The sequence below is a fragment of the Nerophis ophidion genome, linkage group LG01, assembly GCF_033978795.1.
Source record: "Nerophis ophidion isolate RoL-2023_Sa linkage group LG01, RoL_Noph_v1.0, whole genome shotgun sequence".
Classification (NCBI taxonomy): domain Eukaryota; kingdom Metazoa; phylum Chordata; class Actinopteri; order Syngnathiformes; family Syngnathidae; genus Nerophis; species Nerophis ophidion.
Genome location: NC_084611.1, coordinates 68,147,586 through 68,165,192, shown reverse-complemented (window position 1 = coordinate 68,165,192; position 17,607 = coordinate 68,147,586). Strand labels below are relative to the sequence as shown.

Below are 17,607 nucleotides of genomic sequence, written 5' to 3'. Positions count from 1 at the left end.
GTTCTTAACAAAAAAAGTGAAATAACTGAAAACATGTTTTATATTCTAGTTTCTTGAAAATACACACTCTATGCTCTGATTACTGTTTTGCAAACTGTTGGCATTCTCTCGATGAGCTTCAAGATGTTGTCACCTGAAAGGGTTTTCACTTCACAGGTGTCATTGTTTTGATGACTACAGTGACAATCAACAATGTAAATAGTCATAAAAACAAAGAAAACACACACACACATATATATATATATATATATATATATATATATATATATATATATATATATATATATATATATATATATATATATATACATATATATGTCTTGATTGGATTATCCAGAGGATAGTGCTCGAGACCGTGGTAGAGCGCAATATGTAGGTGTGGGAAAAAATCACAAGACTACTTCATCTCTACAGAACTGTTTCATGAGGGGTTCCCTCAATCATCAGGAGATTTTTTTTTTTTTTTTTAGGGGCTAAAATCTCAATCATCAATCTCCTGATGATTGAGGGAACCCCTCATGAAACAGTTCTGTAGAGATGAAGTAGTCTTGTGATTTTTTCCCACACCTACATATATACATATATATATATATATATATATATATATATATATATATATATATATATATATATATTTATATATATAAAAAACTATAGCAATTTATTTATTGTCCTTAACAGCGTCTTTATGACCATTTTGTGTTGACCTGTTTTAAAAAAAGAAATATGTTTAAATCACTTCATTTAAGCAAAGTAGTTGTCCAGTGATGGTATTTAAAACTCAAAACTTAAAAAGTATCTGTCTCGGGTACACTTATTAATGATGAAAACAAAATCTGCAATTAATCACAATTATTGAGTGAACTATAAACAAAATGCATTTGATAGCAATTGAATATTTTTATTGTTTGACAGCCCTAATATATATATATATATATATATATATATATATATATATATATATATATATATTTATATATATATGTATATATATATACATATATATATATATATATATATATATATATATATATATATACACATATATATATAAATGTATATATATACATACATATATATATATATACATATATACATATATATACACACATATATATATATATACATATATATATATATGTATATATATGTATATATATATATATATATATATATATATATATATATATATATATATATATATATATATATATATATACATATATATATATATATATATATATAGACATGGTAGTGGGCTCTATGATTTTTGCGTAACGTGGTTTTTGTGTAGCGTGGGTTGGCAACATGGAGTTATGCTGAATGAAATGTGGCATTCATTTTACTGTTGGCTTTGGCTTGCCATCAAAGTAGGCTTATGCGACATATATTATTGCAAATAATTATTTTGATGGTGTTCCATGCAGTCAAACTAGACATTTTAGCAAGGTAATGCCAACAATCTCTCCCAACGAAAATATTGCTGCGTAACTTTACAAATTTGTTATTTTACTAATCGACATTAGTAAAGTGTGACATGATTACTTAGTAAACCATTTTGCAAAAAGCACGAACAAGAGAAACCTACAGCATAGAACTCGTCGATTGCCAATTGAAGTTCCTTGGAGTAGGATTCTGATTCGGCTGTATATATGGCAACTTCAGTCATAGAGAGTGGGAATTCTAACCAAGATTGCAGTACCATTTTTCCGACCAGATTTCTACATATGGCACCTTTAATTCAAGATTATAATTCATGCATCTTTTACCTGGTAGCAGACAAAAGTAGCCATAGACCGAGAGGCAGGTAGTGAAAAAGACACAAAAAGATTCTAGTTTTTTAATTCCTTCAATCCATTCTTCATTTTATCATGTGACCATCTCGTCGGTCGTCATCCCAGCGTGGGTGGACATTGTACAGTAAGTGTCTGTTTAATTCTGGTAAATTTGTATGTATAGCACCTAGCAGTGCTGCTACATGATGCTATAATGTTACAATAAAGCTACATACGTTTAGCACTTGGTTTTTATAACGTATTGTTTATCCTCTGAGCATATCCATCCATCCATCCTCTTCCCCTTATCTAAGGTCGGGTTGCGGGGGCAGCAGCCTAAGTAGCTCTTCCTAGGGGATCCCGAGGCGTTCCCAGGCCAGCCAGGAGACATAGTCTTCTCAATGTGTCCTGGGTCTTCCCCGTGGCCTCCTACCGGTCGGACGTGACCTAAACACCACCCTACGGAGGCATTTGGGTGGCATCCTAAACAGATGCCCAAACCACCTCATCTGGCTCCTCTCAATGTGAAGGAGCACCAGCTTTAATTTGAACTTAGCTCCCCCCGGATGAGGGAGCTTCTCACCCTATTTCTAAGGGAGAGCCCCAACCGCGGAGTACATTCATTTCGCCCGCTTGTACCCGTGACCTTGTCCTTTCAGTCACAACCCACAGCCCATTACCATAGGTGTGGATGGGAACGTAGATCGACCGGTAAATTGAGAGTTTTGCCTTCCGGTTAAACTCCTTCTTCACCACAACGGATCGATACAGCGTCCGCATTACTGAAAAAGTCGCACCGATCCGCCTATTGATCTCACGATCCGTTCTTCCCTCACTCGTGAACAAGACTCCGAGCATACTTGCCAACCCTCCCGGATTTTCCGGGAGACTCCTGAAATTTAGCACCTCTCCCGAAAACCTCCCGGAAGAAATTTTCTCCCGAAAATCTCCCGAAATTCAGCTGACCTGAGTGGGGACAGCCTGTTTTCACGTCCGCTTTCCCACTATATAAACAGCTTGCCTGCCCAATCACGTTACGACATTTACGGATTTTAATAAAAAACTGCACACAAAAGGATATGAAGCAGAAGAACGAGGAAGTTACAGCCATGGCGACGCCGTCTGTAATAAAGTGATTCTATGTTGTCTGGTGCCATCTCCTGGTGAATGTTGGCTATAGCGTTATGAGGTTGCTTTTGGATTGGCCAACGATTTGCGTGGTGTTGCGCACCTGACGGCAAGTGACTCTCGCCAGTACGCAAATGGCAGAACAAAGGTTACTCAAATAGTGAATGGTAAGTGTTGTTTTTTTTTTTTTTTAGTAACCAGCAAGCACAGTACAGTTAGTAGAACAACTCTGTTTTTATTACTGTGTATTTGATAGGTGCCGTCTGACTGTTTCTTTTATTTATATATATATATAAATAAATAAATATAGCTAGAATTCACTGAAAGTCAAGTATTTCACATATATATATATATATATATATATATATATATATATATATGAAATACTCGAGTTGGTGAATTATACTCTTCCCCTCTTAAACCCGACCACGCCCCCCAACCACGCCTCCGCCCCACCCCTGACCACACCCCCCAATCCCTACCTCCCGAAATCGGAGGTCTCAAGGTTGGCAAGTATGACTCCGAGGTACTTGAACTCCTCCACTTGGGGCAATGTCTCCTACTCAACCCGGAGATGGCACTCCACCCTTTTCCGGGCAGGAACCATCGACTCGGACATGGAGGTGCTTATTCTCTGAGTATATCATCCACATTGAGTTGAAGATTTTAGCCCGGATTTTCCGGGCATCGCTTGGTGGGGCCTCTCAGTACATCACTGACTTGTTGTGCGTCTACGTTTCAGGGCGCAGCCTCCGGTCTTCAGGCCAGGGTCTTCTAAAGATCCCAAAAACTCGTTTTAAAACCCATGGAGACCTGGCATTCCAGGCTATATCTCCCAGACTTTGGAACAATTTGCACCAGTCCCTCTGTGATCTTGACTGTTTTGAAACTTTTAAGATACATTTGACAACTTCTGTTTTTAGTAAGCTTTTAGTTAATGCACCTTTTAACTATAATTTTTAATCCACTTTGTATCCTTTTTATGATGTTGCCTCTGTTGTTTTAAATCGAATTAGTGTTTTACTTCACCTATGTTTTTTACAGCGCTTTGTGATTTTATCTGTGAAAAAAGCTTTATAAATAAAATACTTACTTAGTCTTTGTATTCGGGCTCAACCTACTTAGTGGCCTAGTGGATTTAGTGTCCGCCCTGAGGTCGGTAGGTCGTGAGTTCAAACCCCGGCCGATTCATACCAAAGACTATAAAAATGGGACCCATTACCTCCCTGCATCACGGGTTGGAATTGGGGGTTTAATTCCCAAATATAATTCCCGGGCGCGGCCAGCACTGCTGCTCACTGCTCCCCTCACCTCCCATTGGGTGATCACCCCATGGGAATAATTTCGCCACACCTGGTGTGTGTGAGACAATCATTTGTACTTTAACTTTAAAAATCTAAGATTCTGGATCATATTTCTCTGAAAGTAATCATTGTTGGCTCTTCCAGAGTCTGCTTGATGAGCGTTGTTGTTGATGGGGAAGGGGTCTGTGGTTCGTAATTTTTACGTCACGGATCACGTAACTGGCTTGCTCACGAACTCTCAAAATGGCTCGGGAATATCCGTGAGATTGATACTATTTCGATCATATCTATTCGTTCACAAACTTTGGAAGTATTTTGTTGTCTTAAATTAGAGAAAATATAATAGCTCGCCGATGAGGTGGCGACTTGTCCAGTGTGTACTCCGCCTTCCACCCGATTGGAGCTGAGATAGGCAACAGCACCCCCAAAAGGGAATAAGCGGTAGGAAATGGATGGATGGATGATAATAGCTTCGATATGCAGGCAACTTGTTTTTTCGTTCTTTCGGTGATGTGGTGAAGCCGCAATATTTGAAGGACAATATAGCGAGGGGCAACTGTATCGTCTTTAACGTATGTTTCTCATTGCTCTGTCGTGTTTTCCAACCACTGTGCCGCGGCACACTAGTGTGCCAAGAAATACAGTCTGAAGTGCCATGGGAAAATATGTATTTTCACCGAGCTGGGTTGAAAGTAGAGATGTCCGATAATGGCTTTATTGCCGATATCCCGATATTGTCCAACTCTTAATTACCAATACCCATATCAACCGATACCGATATATACAGTCGTGAATTTAACATATAATTATGTCTAATTTTGTTGTGATGCCCCGCTAGATGCATTAAACAATGTAACAAGGTTTTACAAAATAAATCAACTCAAGTTACAGAAAAAAATGCCAACATGGCACTGCCATATTTATTATTGAAGTCACAAAGAGCATTATTTTTTTAAACAGCTTGGAATTTGAGACATGCTCTCCCTGAAGAGAGCATGGGGAAGTTGAGGTGGGCGGGGTGAGGTAGGGGGGTAGGAGGTAGCGGGGGGGGGGGGGGTGTACTGTAGCGTCCCGGAAGAGTTAGTGCTGCAAGGGGTTCTGGGTATTTGTTATGTTGTGTTACGGTGCAGATGTTCTCCCGAAATGTGTTTGTCATTCTTGTTTGGTGTGGGTTCACAGTTTGGCGCATATTTGTAACAGTGTTAAAAGTTGTTTATACGGCCACCCTCAGTGTGACCTGTATGTCTTCTGACCACGTATGCCTTGCATTCACTTGTGTGTGTGAAAAGCCGTAGATATTATGTGATTGGGCCAGCACGCAAAGGCAGTGCCTTTAAGGTTTGTTGGCGCTCTGTATTTCTCCCTACGTCCGTGTACAAAGCGGCGTTTTAAAAAGTCATACATTTTAGTCATAAACTTTTTGAAACTGACACCGATAATTTTGAAACTGATATCGATAATTTCCGATATTACATTTTAAAGCATTTATCGGCCGATGATATCGGGAGTCCACTATTTTCGGACATCTTTTGTTAAAATTATTTTTTGCAAACTAGTAGTTATACCCGCAAATAACATGCCGATGCTGTCTAGAGCTTGGCAAAGTAACCGTGTAATACTCTTCCATATCAGTAGGTGGCAGCAGGTAGCTAATTGCTTTGTAGATATTGGGAACATGGTTTGTCTTCATCCCAATAAGCAGATGACAGCGAGAGGCAGCGTGCAGGTAGAGCAGAAATAAACGAAAAGCGAGTGTCGCTAAGAAAAGGCATTTAATCTTAGGGAAGGCTATGCAAAACTATACTAAAAATTGAACTGGCTGCAAAGTAAATAAAAACAGAATGCTGGAGGACAGCAAAGACTTAATGCGGAGCAGAGACGGCGTCCACAAAGTACACCCGTACATGCCATGACAATCAACAATGTCCCCACAAAGAACGATAGCGTCCACACCAAACTGAAATATTATCGATTGCGGAAACAAAGCAGGTGCGGGAAATAGCGCTCAAAGGAAGATATGAAACTGCTACAGAAAAATAGCAACACAACAGGAAAAAGACACTTAAATACGAGTGCAAGACAGGATCTAAAACACTACACACAGGAAAACACCAAAAGAACTCACGGCGTGATGTGACAGGTGGTGACAGTGCACCTACTTTGAGACAAGAGCTATAGTGATGCTCGCTTGGTTATGCTTTAAATTCATATCCAACAATTGCGAGAACGACTTTTTACAGTCAATATCGACTGATGAGTTTCATTTTCTTAATGTTTTCTGCTGGTGGTGTGCATCCAGATTTTTCAATTAAAAAAAATTGTGCCTTTGCTCAAAAAATGGTTGAAAAACGCTTTCTTATAGTGTAGTGTTTTTCAACCAACAAAAGTTGAAAAACACTGTCCTATAGTGTAGTGTTTTTCAAACTTTTTTGAGCCAAGACATGTTTTGCATTGAAAAAATCCGGAGGCACAACACTGGCAGAGATCATTAAAAAAACGAAACTCAGTTGAAGGTAAAAAGTTATTGTTGCAATTGTTAGATATGAATATAAAGCATAATCAAGCATGCATCACTGTAGCTCTTGTCTCAATGTAGGTGTACTGTCACCACCTGAAGTCAATAATATTTATATAGCGCTTTTCTCTAGTGACTCAGAGCGCTTTACATAGTGAAACCCAATATCTAAGTTACTTTTTAACCAGTGTAGGTGGCACTGGGAGCAGGTGGGTAAAGTGTCTTGCCCAAGGACACAACGGCATTGACTTGGAAGGCGGAAGCGGGGATTGAACCTGCAACCCTCAAGTTGCTGGCACAGCCTCTCTACCAACTGAGCTATTCCGCCCGTGACTTATTTGGAGGTTTTGCTGTTTTCCTGTGTGTAGAGTTTTAGTTCTTGTCTAGTGCTCTTGTTTGGGCGACTTTTTCTCATTTTTTGGGTATTTTCCTTTAGAAGTTTCATGTCTTCCTTTGAGCGATATTTCCCGCATCGACTTTCGTTTTAGCAATCAAGAAAATGTCAGTTGTTTAATCCTTCTTTGTGGGAACATTGTTGATTGTCATGTCATGTTCGAATGTACTTTGTGGACGCTGTCTTTGCTCCACAGTAAGTCTTTGCTGCCGTCCAGCATTCTGTTTTTGTTTACTTTGTAGGAAGTTCAGTTTTTGTTTTGTTCTGCACAGCCTTCCCTAAGCTTCAATGCCTTTTCTTAGGGGCACTCACCTTTTGTTTATTTTTGGTTTAAGTATTAGACACCTTTTTACCTGCACGCTGCCTCCCGCTGTTTCCGACAGCCTCTCTACCAACCGAGCTATTCCGCCTGTGACTTATTTGGAGGCTTTGCTGTTTTCCTGTGTGTAAAGTTTTAGTTCTTGTCTAGTGCTCTTATTTTGGCGGCTTTTTCTCTTTTTTTGGTATTTTCCTGTAGCAGTTTCATGTCTTCCTTTGAGCGATATTTTCCGCATCGACTTTGTTATAGCAATCAAGAAAATTTCAGTTGTTTCATCCTTCTTTTTATCCTTCTTTGACATTGTTGACTCCATGTCATGTTCGGATGTACTTTGTGGACGCTGTCTTTGCTCCACTGTAAGTCTTTGCTGTTGTCCAGCATTCTGTTTTTGTTTACCTTGTAGGAAGTTCAGTTTTTGTTTTGTTCTGCATAGCCTTCCCTAAGGTTCAGTGCCTTTTCTGAGGGGCACCCACTTTTTGTTTATTTTTGGTTTAAGCATTAGACACCGTTTTACCTGCACACTGCCTCTTGCTTTTTCCGACACCTACAAAACAATTAGCTACCAGCTGCCACCTACTGATACGGAAGTGTTTTACACGTTTATTCTGCCGAGCTCTCGACAGCACAGAAACTCTTCAACAACACATCATCTGCAGACTATAATTACTGGATTGCAAAAATTATTTTGAACCCTAATAGGGGTTATTACATACCGTATTTTTTGGATTATAAATCGCTCCAGAGTATACGTCGCACCGGCAGAAAATAATAAAGAAGGAAAAAAACATATATATGTGGCACTAGAGTATAAGTCGCATTTTTGGGGGAAATTTATTTGATAACATCCAACACCAAGAACATACATTTGAAAGGCAATTTAAAATAAACAAAGAATAGTGAACAACAGGCTGAATAAGTGTACGTTATATGACGCATAAATAACCAACAGAGAAGGTGCCTGGTATGTTAACGTAACATATTATGGTAAGAGTCATTCAAATAACTATAACAAATAGAACATGCTATACGTTTACCAAACAATCTGTCACTCCTAATCGATAAATCCCATGAAATCTTTTTCCTCGATGTCGCTTCTAAACAACACTGCCAACTCCAAAGGTATGCGCCACTTCCTTTTGTCGTTTTCTGCGGCATATTTCACTACGTCCAGCTTGTAATCTGCAGTAAATGATTTCGTTTTTGGTGCCATTTTTGTTCAGAACCTTCTCAGTTTTTATAAGTTACCGCTAAAGATGAAATGATCCATTTTAATAGCTACGGCAGTAGCATATAGCATATAGCAGTTAGCATTCCATGACCCACAATGCACTTATGCCATGACCCTCCCCCGCCAAATTCTTATTGGTTGACGTGTGTGTGACGATTGTTGACATTTTCTTTGTCTCTTCCGCGAATGAGATAAATAATATTATTTGATATTTAACGGTAATGTGTTAATAATTTCACACATAATTGTGTAATCTGCACTACATAATTTTTTTCGGTGCCATTTTTGTTCAGCCCTTCTCAGTTTTTATAAATTACCGCCAACAATGAAATGATCCATTTTAATAGCTACGCCAGTAGCATATAGCATATAGCAGTTAGCAGTCCATTACCCACAATGCACTTCTGCCATGACCCTCCCCCGCCAAATCCTTATTGGTTGACGTGTGTGTGACCATTGCTGACATTTTCTTCGTCTCTTCCGCGAATGATATAAATAATATTATTTTATATTTTGTAATCTGCAGTAGATGATTTCCTTTTCGGTGCCATTTTTGTTCAGCCCTTCTCAGTTTTTATAAGTTACCGCCAACGATGAAATGATCCATTTTAATAGCTACGGCAGTACCATATAGCATATAGCAGTTAGCATTCCATGACCCACAATGCACTTCTGCCATGACCCTCCCCGCCGTATTATTATTGGTTGACGTGTGTGTGACGACTGCTGACGTGTGTGTGACGACTGCTGACATTTTCTTCGTCTCTTCCGCGAATGAGATGAATAATATTATTTGATATTCTGTAATCTGCACTACATGATTTCCTTTTCGGTGCCATTTTTGTTCTGCCCTTTTCAGTTTTTCTAAGTTACCGCCAACGATGAAATGATCCATTTCAATAGCTACGGCAGTAGCATATAGCATATAGCAGTTAGCATCCCATGACCCACAATTCACTTCTACCATGACCCTCCCCCGCCAAATTCTTATTGGTTGACGTGTGTGTGTCGATTGTTGACATTTTCTTTGTCTCTTCCGCGAATGAGATAAATAATATTATTTGATATTGTGTAATCTGCAGTACATGATTTCCTTTTCGGTGCCATTTTTGTTCAGCCCTTCTCAGTTTTTATAAGTTACCGCTAAAGTGTGTGTGACGTGTGTGTGACGATTGTTGACATTTTCTTCGTCTCTTCCGCGAATGAGATAAATAATATTATTTGATATTTTACGGTAATGTGTTAATAATTTCACACATAAACCGCTCCGGAGTATATGTCGCACCCCTGGCCAAACTATGAAAAAAACTGCGATTCATAGTCCGAAAAATACGGTAATCTCCCACGGCACACCGGCCTTCCTGCTGTCGCCTGCCGAGAAAAGGGAGGGCATCATCAAGATCACCACCACCACCTCCACCGCAGGCCCGACCGCTTTTAATCCCAAACGGTGGCGATGGGATTAGAGCGAGCCGTGTGCGATATAATTTAATCCGGCCGGCCAGGTTGGGGAAGGAGGCGAGCGAGCCACGCTCTAATCACCGGCGAGGAGGGACGGAAGGCTCTGGGCGCTACATCGCCGTCAACATGGCCGCCACCAAACACTCCTTGCTCGTCAGGAGCTCAATCGGGGGGGTGATTGCGAGCGGCGGAGGAGCAGTCAGTCTAGGATGATTCTCCCCCCCACTACCACGCAGCCTCCGCCTGAATCCCAAAGATCCGGCAATCACTCTGATGCTGGCGCTATCTCAGGAGCACATCTCGCCGCCTTCCACCCCCCCCTCACCGTCAGTACCCGCCACCATCCTCCTCCTCCTCCTTCTTCCACCGTGCCCACCACGTCTCCGCTCCACCCCCCCGTACGCATTCTAGCATGACAAACCACATGGGATTTCACTCGTCCTTTAAAGTCTGCTGCCTCCGGGAAGCACTCTTCTCCGAGCAGCATTTTAGTATTCCCGGGAATACGTGACCGGGGAGGCAAAGCAACGCCGCCGGATTCATGCCCTGGAAGAGGAGAGGATGGGAACGATTACTTATCTGGCGATCGTCTCCATCAAGCGTCGGTTCGTCCAAGTCATTCTTTTTTTTTTTTATTAGAACACATAAAAGCATCACAACAACAATATACAAATTCTTAAGTGGTCTTTAAAAGCCAAACACATGTACACATGCAACAACAGGGTTAAGGACAAGGGGGAACTCCATTTCGGGGGGGATGCTTTGTGGTGGCCTGCCTTGCGGGGGAGCAGCCAAAAGTCCGTCGTCGCAGAACTCCGCCTGATATGTTCATCGTGTACTTTCATTGGTTTTAAAGTCTTTTTTTTGTTTTGTTTTAAATACCCAGAAAAAAATCTCCAGATTTGAGTCCCGACTCCGGTTTTTAAATGCTCCGTTTTAAAAAAGAAGCGCGACCCACCGCTCAAGACAATGTGCCCTGTACTGCAGTGAGCCCACACCCGGTTAGAATCCAGAACAAACAAAAAAAAAAATTCCATTTTTGCCTCATTGAGACAAAACAGCGGAGAAAGATTCCTCGGAGGGAGAAAAGCTGAAAAAAGAATTATTGCTGTCGCTTTAACGTCGATCCCGGCGGTCTGTCCGTGTCCTCAGTGTGTGGTGCTACGATTGTCTCTTTCTTTACAGGAGGTCGGCGGCCTCGTCCACCGGCCGCCGACGTTGAAAACACATTCATAGACACCGAAAATATACATTGTCATACTGTCAAAAGGTACAATAATTACACAGAAAAAGCAAACGACACCCAGTATGTTTTCAACCCATCTTCCCGTCCAAAAGGTCTTTCAATTCCGTCTTTCCGTCCAAAAATGTGTTGCTTTGAGTCACATAGTGTCCTAAGCAGACCGTCCTCAGAGTCGCTCCTTGGTGACCTCCTGCTGAGGCGGCGGCCCGGGCGCTCCGTGTCTTCAGAAGAACCACCGGAATGCTTCGCCGTTAGTCACCGGCGTCCTCTGTGGGAGACACAAGGAGGGGACACGTTAGCTTTGATATAGGTGTTTCTTAGAGGCGACTTGTCCAGGGTGTACAATGCCTACTGCCCGAATGCAGCTGGGAGAGGATCCAGGGACAAGTGGTAAAAAAAAATGAATGGATGGATGGATTTTTTAGAGGTAAGGCAGGGGCGCACCAACGTTTTTTCACTGAGGGCCTCACACTGAAAAATGAAAGCATGCGGGGGCCACTTTGATATTATTTTAATTTTCAAAACCAATACAATATTTATAGTTAGCATTAGAGCTCCCCTCAATTTCGCTGACTGTCAGAAGAGCCGGAGACCCATCCATCCATTTCTACCCCCGGGGCTGCTGGAGCCTATCATGGCAGGGCCAACACAGACACACAACATTCCCACACTAGGGCCCGTTTAGTGTTGCCAATCAACCTATCCCCAGCTGCATGTCATCGGAGGTGGGAGGAAGTCACGCAGTCAAGGGGAGAACATGCAAACTTCACTCAGAAAGACCCCGAGCCTGTACCGTATCATATTCCGTATTTTTCGGACTATAAGTCACAGTTTTTTTCATAGTTTGGCCAGGAGTGCGACTTATACTCAGGAGCGACTTATGTGTGAAATTATTAACACATTACCGTAAAATATCAAATAATATTATTTAGCTCATTCACGTAAAAGACTAGACGTATAAGATTTCATGGGATTTAGCGATTAGGAGTGACAGATTATTTGGTAAACATATAGCATGTTCTATATGTTATAGTTATTTCAATGACTCTTACCATAATATGTTACGTTAACATACCAGGCACCTTCTCAGTTGGTTGTTCACTATTCTTTATTAATTTTAAATTGCCTTTCAAATGTCTATTCTTGGTGTTGGGTTTTATCAAATACATTTTCCCGAAAAAATTCGACTTATACTCCAGTGCGACTTATATATGTTTTTTTTCTTCTTTATCATGCATTTTCGACTTATACTCCAAAAAATACGGTACATAAAAAAATGTTAACACTTAAATATTTTTGGATCAACTTCAGATCAATTCGTTGACATAAAGTTAGAACTTTTAAAAATGTTTAATGCTATTTTGTCAAAGAAAACCTTGTTTTGTATGGTTAAAAAACAATATATGCAATAATTAGACCCTTAAATGGGTAAATAATTCATAACAAAATTGTTTCTGATTCATTATAGTGTTTTGAATAATGACAGTTTAAAAAAAAAAATACTTAAGGTCAGGGGGGGATCCAAAAGCCCCCCGCTCATGAATGTGTTAAAAATAATACAGATATCAATATATATCATTTTTACTTTCAACACTGAAATATTTTGACTTTGACTTCCTTTTATTGTCATTCAAATTTAAACTTTAAATTACAGATAAGAACTACATTTTGTTGCATTAGTTCACGATAGTGCAGGGTAAAAGAGCAAATAAATATAAATAAATAGATTACTGTACCGATAAATATATTGCACTTTTTATAATGCATCCATGTTAATGCATGTATGTTATATTATCTTTATATCTAGTTAAACTTCAGATGTATCTATCTGTAAGTTTTCATGCCAGTTTTAAGGTAAAAAAAAACGGCATGCAAGGCAGCTTTGTGGTATCAATTGTTAACAATTTTGTGCACAGCACAGTCTTTTGCATGATTATGTGAACCTTACCATGATCTAGATTCAAAAATATTTATTGTACAGTGTTATTGCATCTGGTTGATCTTTTATTCCATGTTTTATGTTTTTTGAAGTTATTTATTTTTATTTTTTTTTTGTATTTTTAAAATGGGCCACTGGCCTTTAAAAAAAAAGCTGAGGGGCGCAAATAGCCCCTGGGCCGCTTTTTGGAGACCCCTGAAGTAAGGTATTGAATTTATTTACTTCAACGTGTAAATCCATTCACTCAACAGCAGATAGTGCAAGGCTGCGTGTTTAATCACTAGTTTGAATCCATCCATCAACTCACAACCACTACCATGCATTTCTTAAAGGTAAGGCATTTATACAATTTACTCTAATGTGTAAATCCATCTACTCGATAGCAGACAATACTAGGCATTTATTAGCTGCAACGTGTTTGATCACTTGTGTCAGTCTCTCCATTTACTCACAATGTAACATGCACGCAAAGTACCATGCATTTCTTAAAGGTGAGGCATTTATTGGATTTACTTTTATGCGTAAATCTATCAGGGGTGTCCAAAGCGCAGCCCGTAGATATTTTTTCAAAGGCCTGCAGCACATTTTGAAATAACAATTTTAAAAAATAACTAAAAAAACACACAAAAAAGAAAAAATATGTACCATGTTAACACTTATTTTATTACAGGCATTGGCTAAAAAAAAAAAAAAAAAAAAAATTATAATAGAAAGATGGTTCTGAAGTTGATCTTGAGATTCAAGCGTTAAAAGTAAAAAATAATATGTGTTGATAAATGTATTATTTTTACACTTTTAAGAGTGGGGCCCTTCTGGATCCCCCAAGACCTGTCATTGTTCAAAACATGAAAATAAATCAAAATCAATGTTGTTATGAATTATTTACCTATTTACAGCTCCAATTACTTTACATCAAATATTCCACTTGGAACATTTTTTGGGGGGTGAAATATTACATATTTTGTGTTTTTGCCCCCAAAAAACATGGTTTTCTTTGACAAAAAGACCATATAGCATTTAAAAAATATAGAAAAAATTATGTCATCGGATGGATCTGAAGTATATTAAAATATATATGATTAATACATTTCGGGTCCCCGGGACCTTAAAAATATTCACCAAAATTGAGGGGAGCCCTAATGGAGACAATGAAAAATATTAGATATCAATATTCGTCAGGTAGTGTGTTTGATTACGTGTATAAATATGTTCATTTATTAATGTACCTATTCAACAGCAGTGAATACCAGGCATTTATTTAATGTAATTAATGCATTGACATTTATACAAGGTTGATTATACATACATGTCCTTTAAAACTGACTTCTAAACAACTTTGCAAAAAAGTTTTATCAGTAAATTGAGACTACGTTGGTGTCTAATGTTGGATCCACGTTGTTGGTTGGGAAATTACCACATTTCAATGGTCAAATCGAGGTCACAACCTGACATTGATTAAATGCCGTCAAAAATCATGTTGTTTCAACGTTAAGTTGAAGTTGCTCAATGTCAGGACCTAATTCAACAAGTTCTCAACATTGTTTTCATGTCTTGTGCCTGCTGGTTTGATCCATGCATCTATCTGCTCATAAGGAGAAAGCATTAGGCGTTCATCAGAGGTAAAATGTACATTTATTAAAGGTAGGCCATTCAGTGGATCTACTTTCAGGTGGGAATATCTATCTGGCGTATCCATCGAGTCAACAGCACAGTACGAGTCATTCATTAGAGATAATTATTTACAAATAAATACAGATGAATCTACCCAACTTTTCAATGGCAGAAAGTACCAGGCATTTAGTGTAGGCAAGGTGTTTAATTATAAGCCTAAATCTATCATTGTTCAACGTAAGGCACTGCAATTCTTCAATTCTGTCTGTCTATCCATCATTTATCCATCTGCTCAACAGAAGAAAGTACCAAGCGTTTATTAAAGGTAAGCCTTGCATTTATTAAAGTTAAGGCATTTAATGAATTGACATTAATGTGCAAATCTATTTAGCCACAGAGCTAAAGTATGTATTGTGGAGGGAGATGGGGCCAGCGTGCTTGTAGAAGCAAAAGTCACCACCGCTGTCCATGGTGCTGAGGACGAGCACCATCGGGTAGGGGCGGGGCATGTGCTGACGGCGAGACACAGCTGGCAGGTGATTAGATTTCACAGGTAGTACGTGTTAATCAAATGATCTGTTGTCTTTTAACGGTAAGCGGCCAGGAGCAGGAGGGGAGAGAGGATATGGACGTGACTGAAAAAACTTTTGATAAAAACATATGATCATTAAAACTCTGTTAAAACCTGCACGGTTGGATCCTGTGAAGTGTTTGTCATTGGGACCGCTTGAGAGCGACTTCCACATGTATCTACTCAACAGCAGGCAGTACAAACCATTTACTAGAGGTCGGGTGTTTAATTAAAAGTGTAAATTTACAAAACCCAAAACCAGTGAAGTTGTGTAAATCGTAAATTAAAAAAAAACAGAATACAATGATTTGCAAATCTTTTTCAGCCTATATTCAATTGAATAGACTACAAAGACAAGATAACTCTTGAACTGGGAAATGTTGTTATTTTTTGCAAATATTAGCTCATTAGGAATTTGACGCCTGCAGCATGTTTAAAAAAAGCTGGCACAAGTGGCAGAAACAACTGAGAAAGTTGAGGACTGCTCATTAAACACTTATTTGGAACATCCCACAGGTGACCATGCGGCTAATTGGGAACAGATGGGTGCCATGGTTGGGTATAAAAGCAACATTCCATTAAATGCTCAGTCATTCACAAACAATGATGGGGCGGGGGTCACCACTTTGTAAACAAATTGTCGAACAGTTTAAAAAAACATTTCTTTACCAGCTATTGCAAGGAATTTAGGGGTTTCGCCATTGAAAGGTTCAGAGAACCTGGATAAATCACTCCTCTGCACATTGAATGCCCATGACCTTGGATCCCTTCGGCGGTACTGCATCAAAAAATGACAACCGTGTGTAAAGGATATCACCACATGGGCTCAGGAACACCCAAGAAAACCACAGCCATTAACTACAATTGGTCGCTACATTTGTAAGTCCAAGTTAAAACTCTACTATGCAAAGCGAAAGCCATTTATCAACAACACCCAGAAATGCCGCAGGCTTCACTGGGCCCAAGCTCATCTAAGATGGACTGATGCATAGTGTAAAAGTGTTCTGCGGTCTGACGAGTCCACATTTGAAATTGTTTTTGGAAATTTCTTCTGGACTACATGACGTCCACAGTTTCCAAAAACAATGTCGGAAACTGTGGACATCATGTAGTCCAGAACAAAGAGGAAAAGAACAATCCAGATTGTTCCAGGCGCAAAGTTCAAAAGCCAGCATCTGTGATGGTATGGGAGTGTATTAGTGCTCAAGGCATTCGGTAACTTACACATCTGTGAAGGCACCAATAATGCTGAAAGGTACGTACTGGATTTTGAGCAACATATGTTGCCATCCAAACAACGTTATCATGGACGCCCCTGCTTATTTCAGCAAGACAATGCCAAGCCATGTGTTACAACAGCATGGTTTCATAGTAAAAGAGTGTGGGTACTAGACTGGCCTGTCTGTAGTTCAGACCTGTCTCCCATTGAAAATGTGTGGTGCATAATGAAGCCTAAAATACCACAATGTAGACCCCGGACTGTTGAACAACTTAAACTGCACATCGAGCAAGAATGGGAAATAATTCCACCTGAAAAGTTTTAAAAATTGGTCTCTTCTGTTCCCAAACGTTTACTGAGTGTTGTTAAAAGGAAAGGCCATGTAACACAGTGGTAAAAATGCCCCTGTGCCAACTTTTTTGCAACGTGTTGCTACCATTAAATTCTAAGTTAATGATTATTTGCAAAAAATATATATATATGTTTCTCAGTTTAAACATTAACTATCTTGTCTTTGCAGTCTATCCAATTGGATATAAGTTGAAAAGGATTTGCAAATCATTGTGTGCTGTTTTTATTTACAATTTTCACAAGGTGCCAACTTCACTGGTTTTGGGTTTTGTACCAATCTAATCACTGGTAGAGAGTACGTTTAGTGTAGGAAAAGGCATAAATTGAAAGCTTAAATCTATCCACTTAACAGAACAATATCAGACTTAGTTATTTAGGAGGAATGTGTTTAATTAATAATATAAACATTTGTATTCAACAGCAGTAAATGTCAGGCATTTATTCAAGGTAGGGTGTTATGCTTCTTGAAATGCATGCATGCTTATCCGTCTGGATCAGGGGTCCGCAACCCGCGGCTCTCGAGCCCTAGTGGCTCCCTGGATCATACTT

The 17,607-nt window shown here is 39.4% G+C and overlaps 1 protein-coding gene across 1 annotated transcript in view; it reads right to left on the bottom strand.

The window, feature by feature from the left end:
- Window positions 1–10,781: 10,781 nt before the first annotated feature.
- Window positions 10,782–17,607, bottom strand: part of cxxc4 (CXXC finger 4) — a 99,668-nt gene continuing 92,842 nt past the window's right edge. The window contains exon 3 of the mRNA XM_061878946.1: window positions 10,782–11,635. Coding sequence (XP_061734930.1) covers window positions 11,591–11,635 — 45 coding nt within the window. The 3' untranslated portion in view covers window positions 10,782–11,590. The remainder of the gene's footprint in view (window positions 11,636–17,607) is intronic.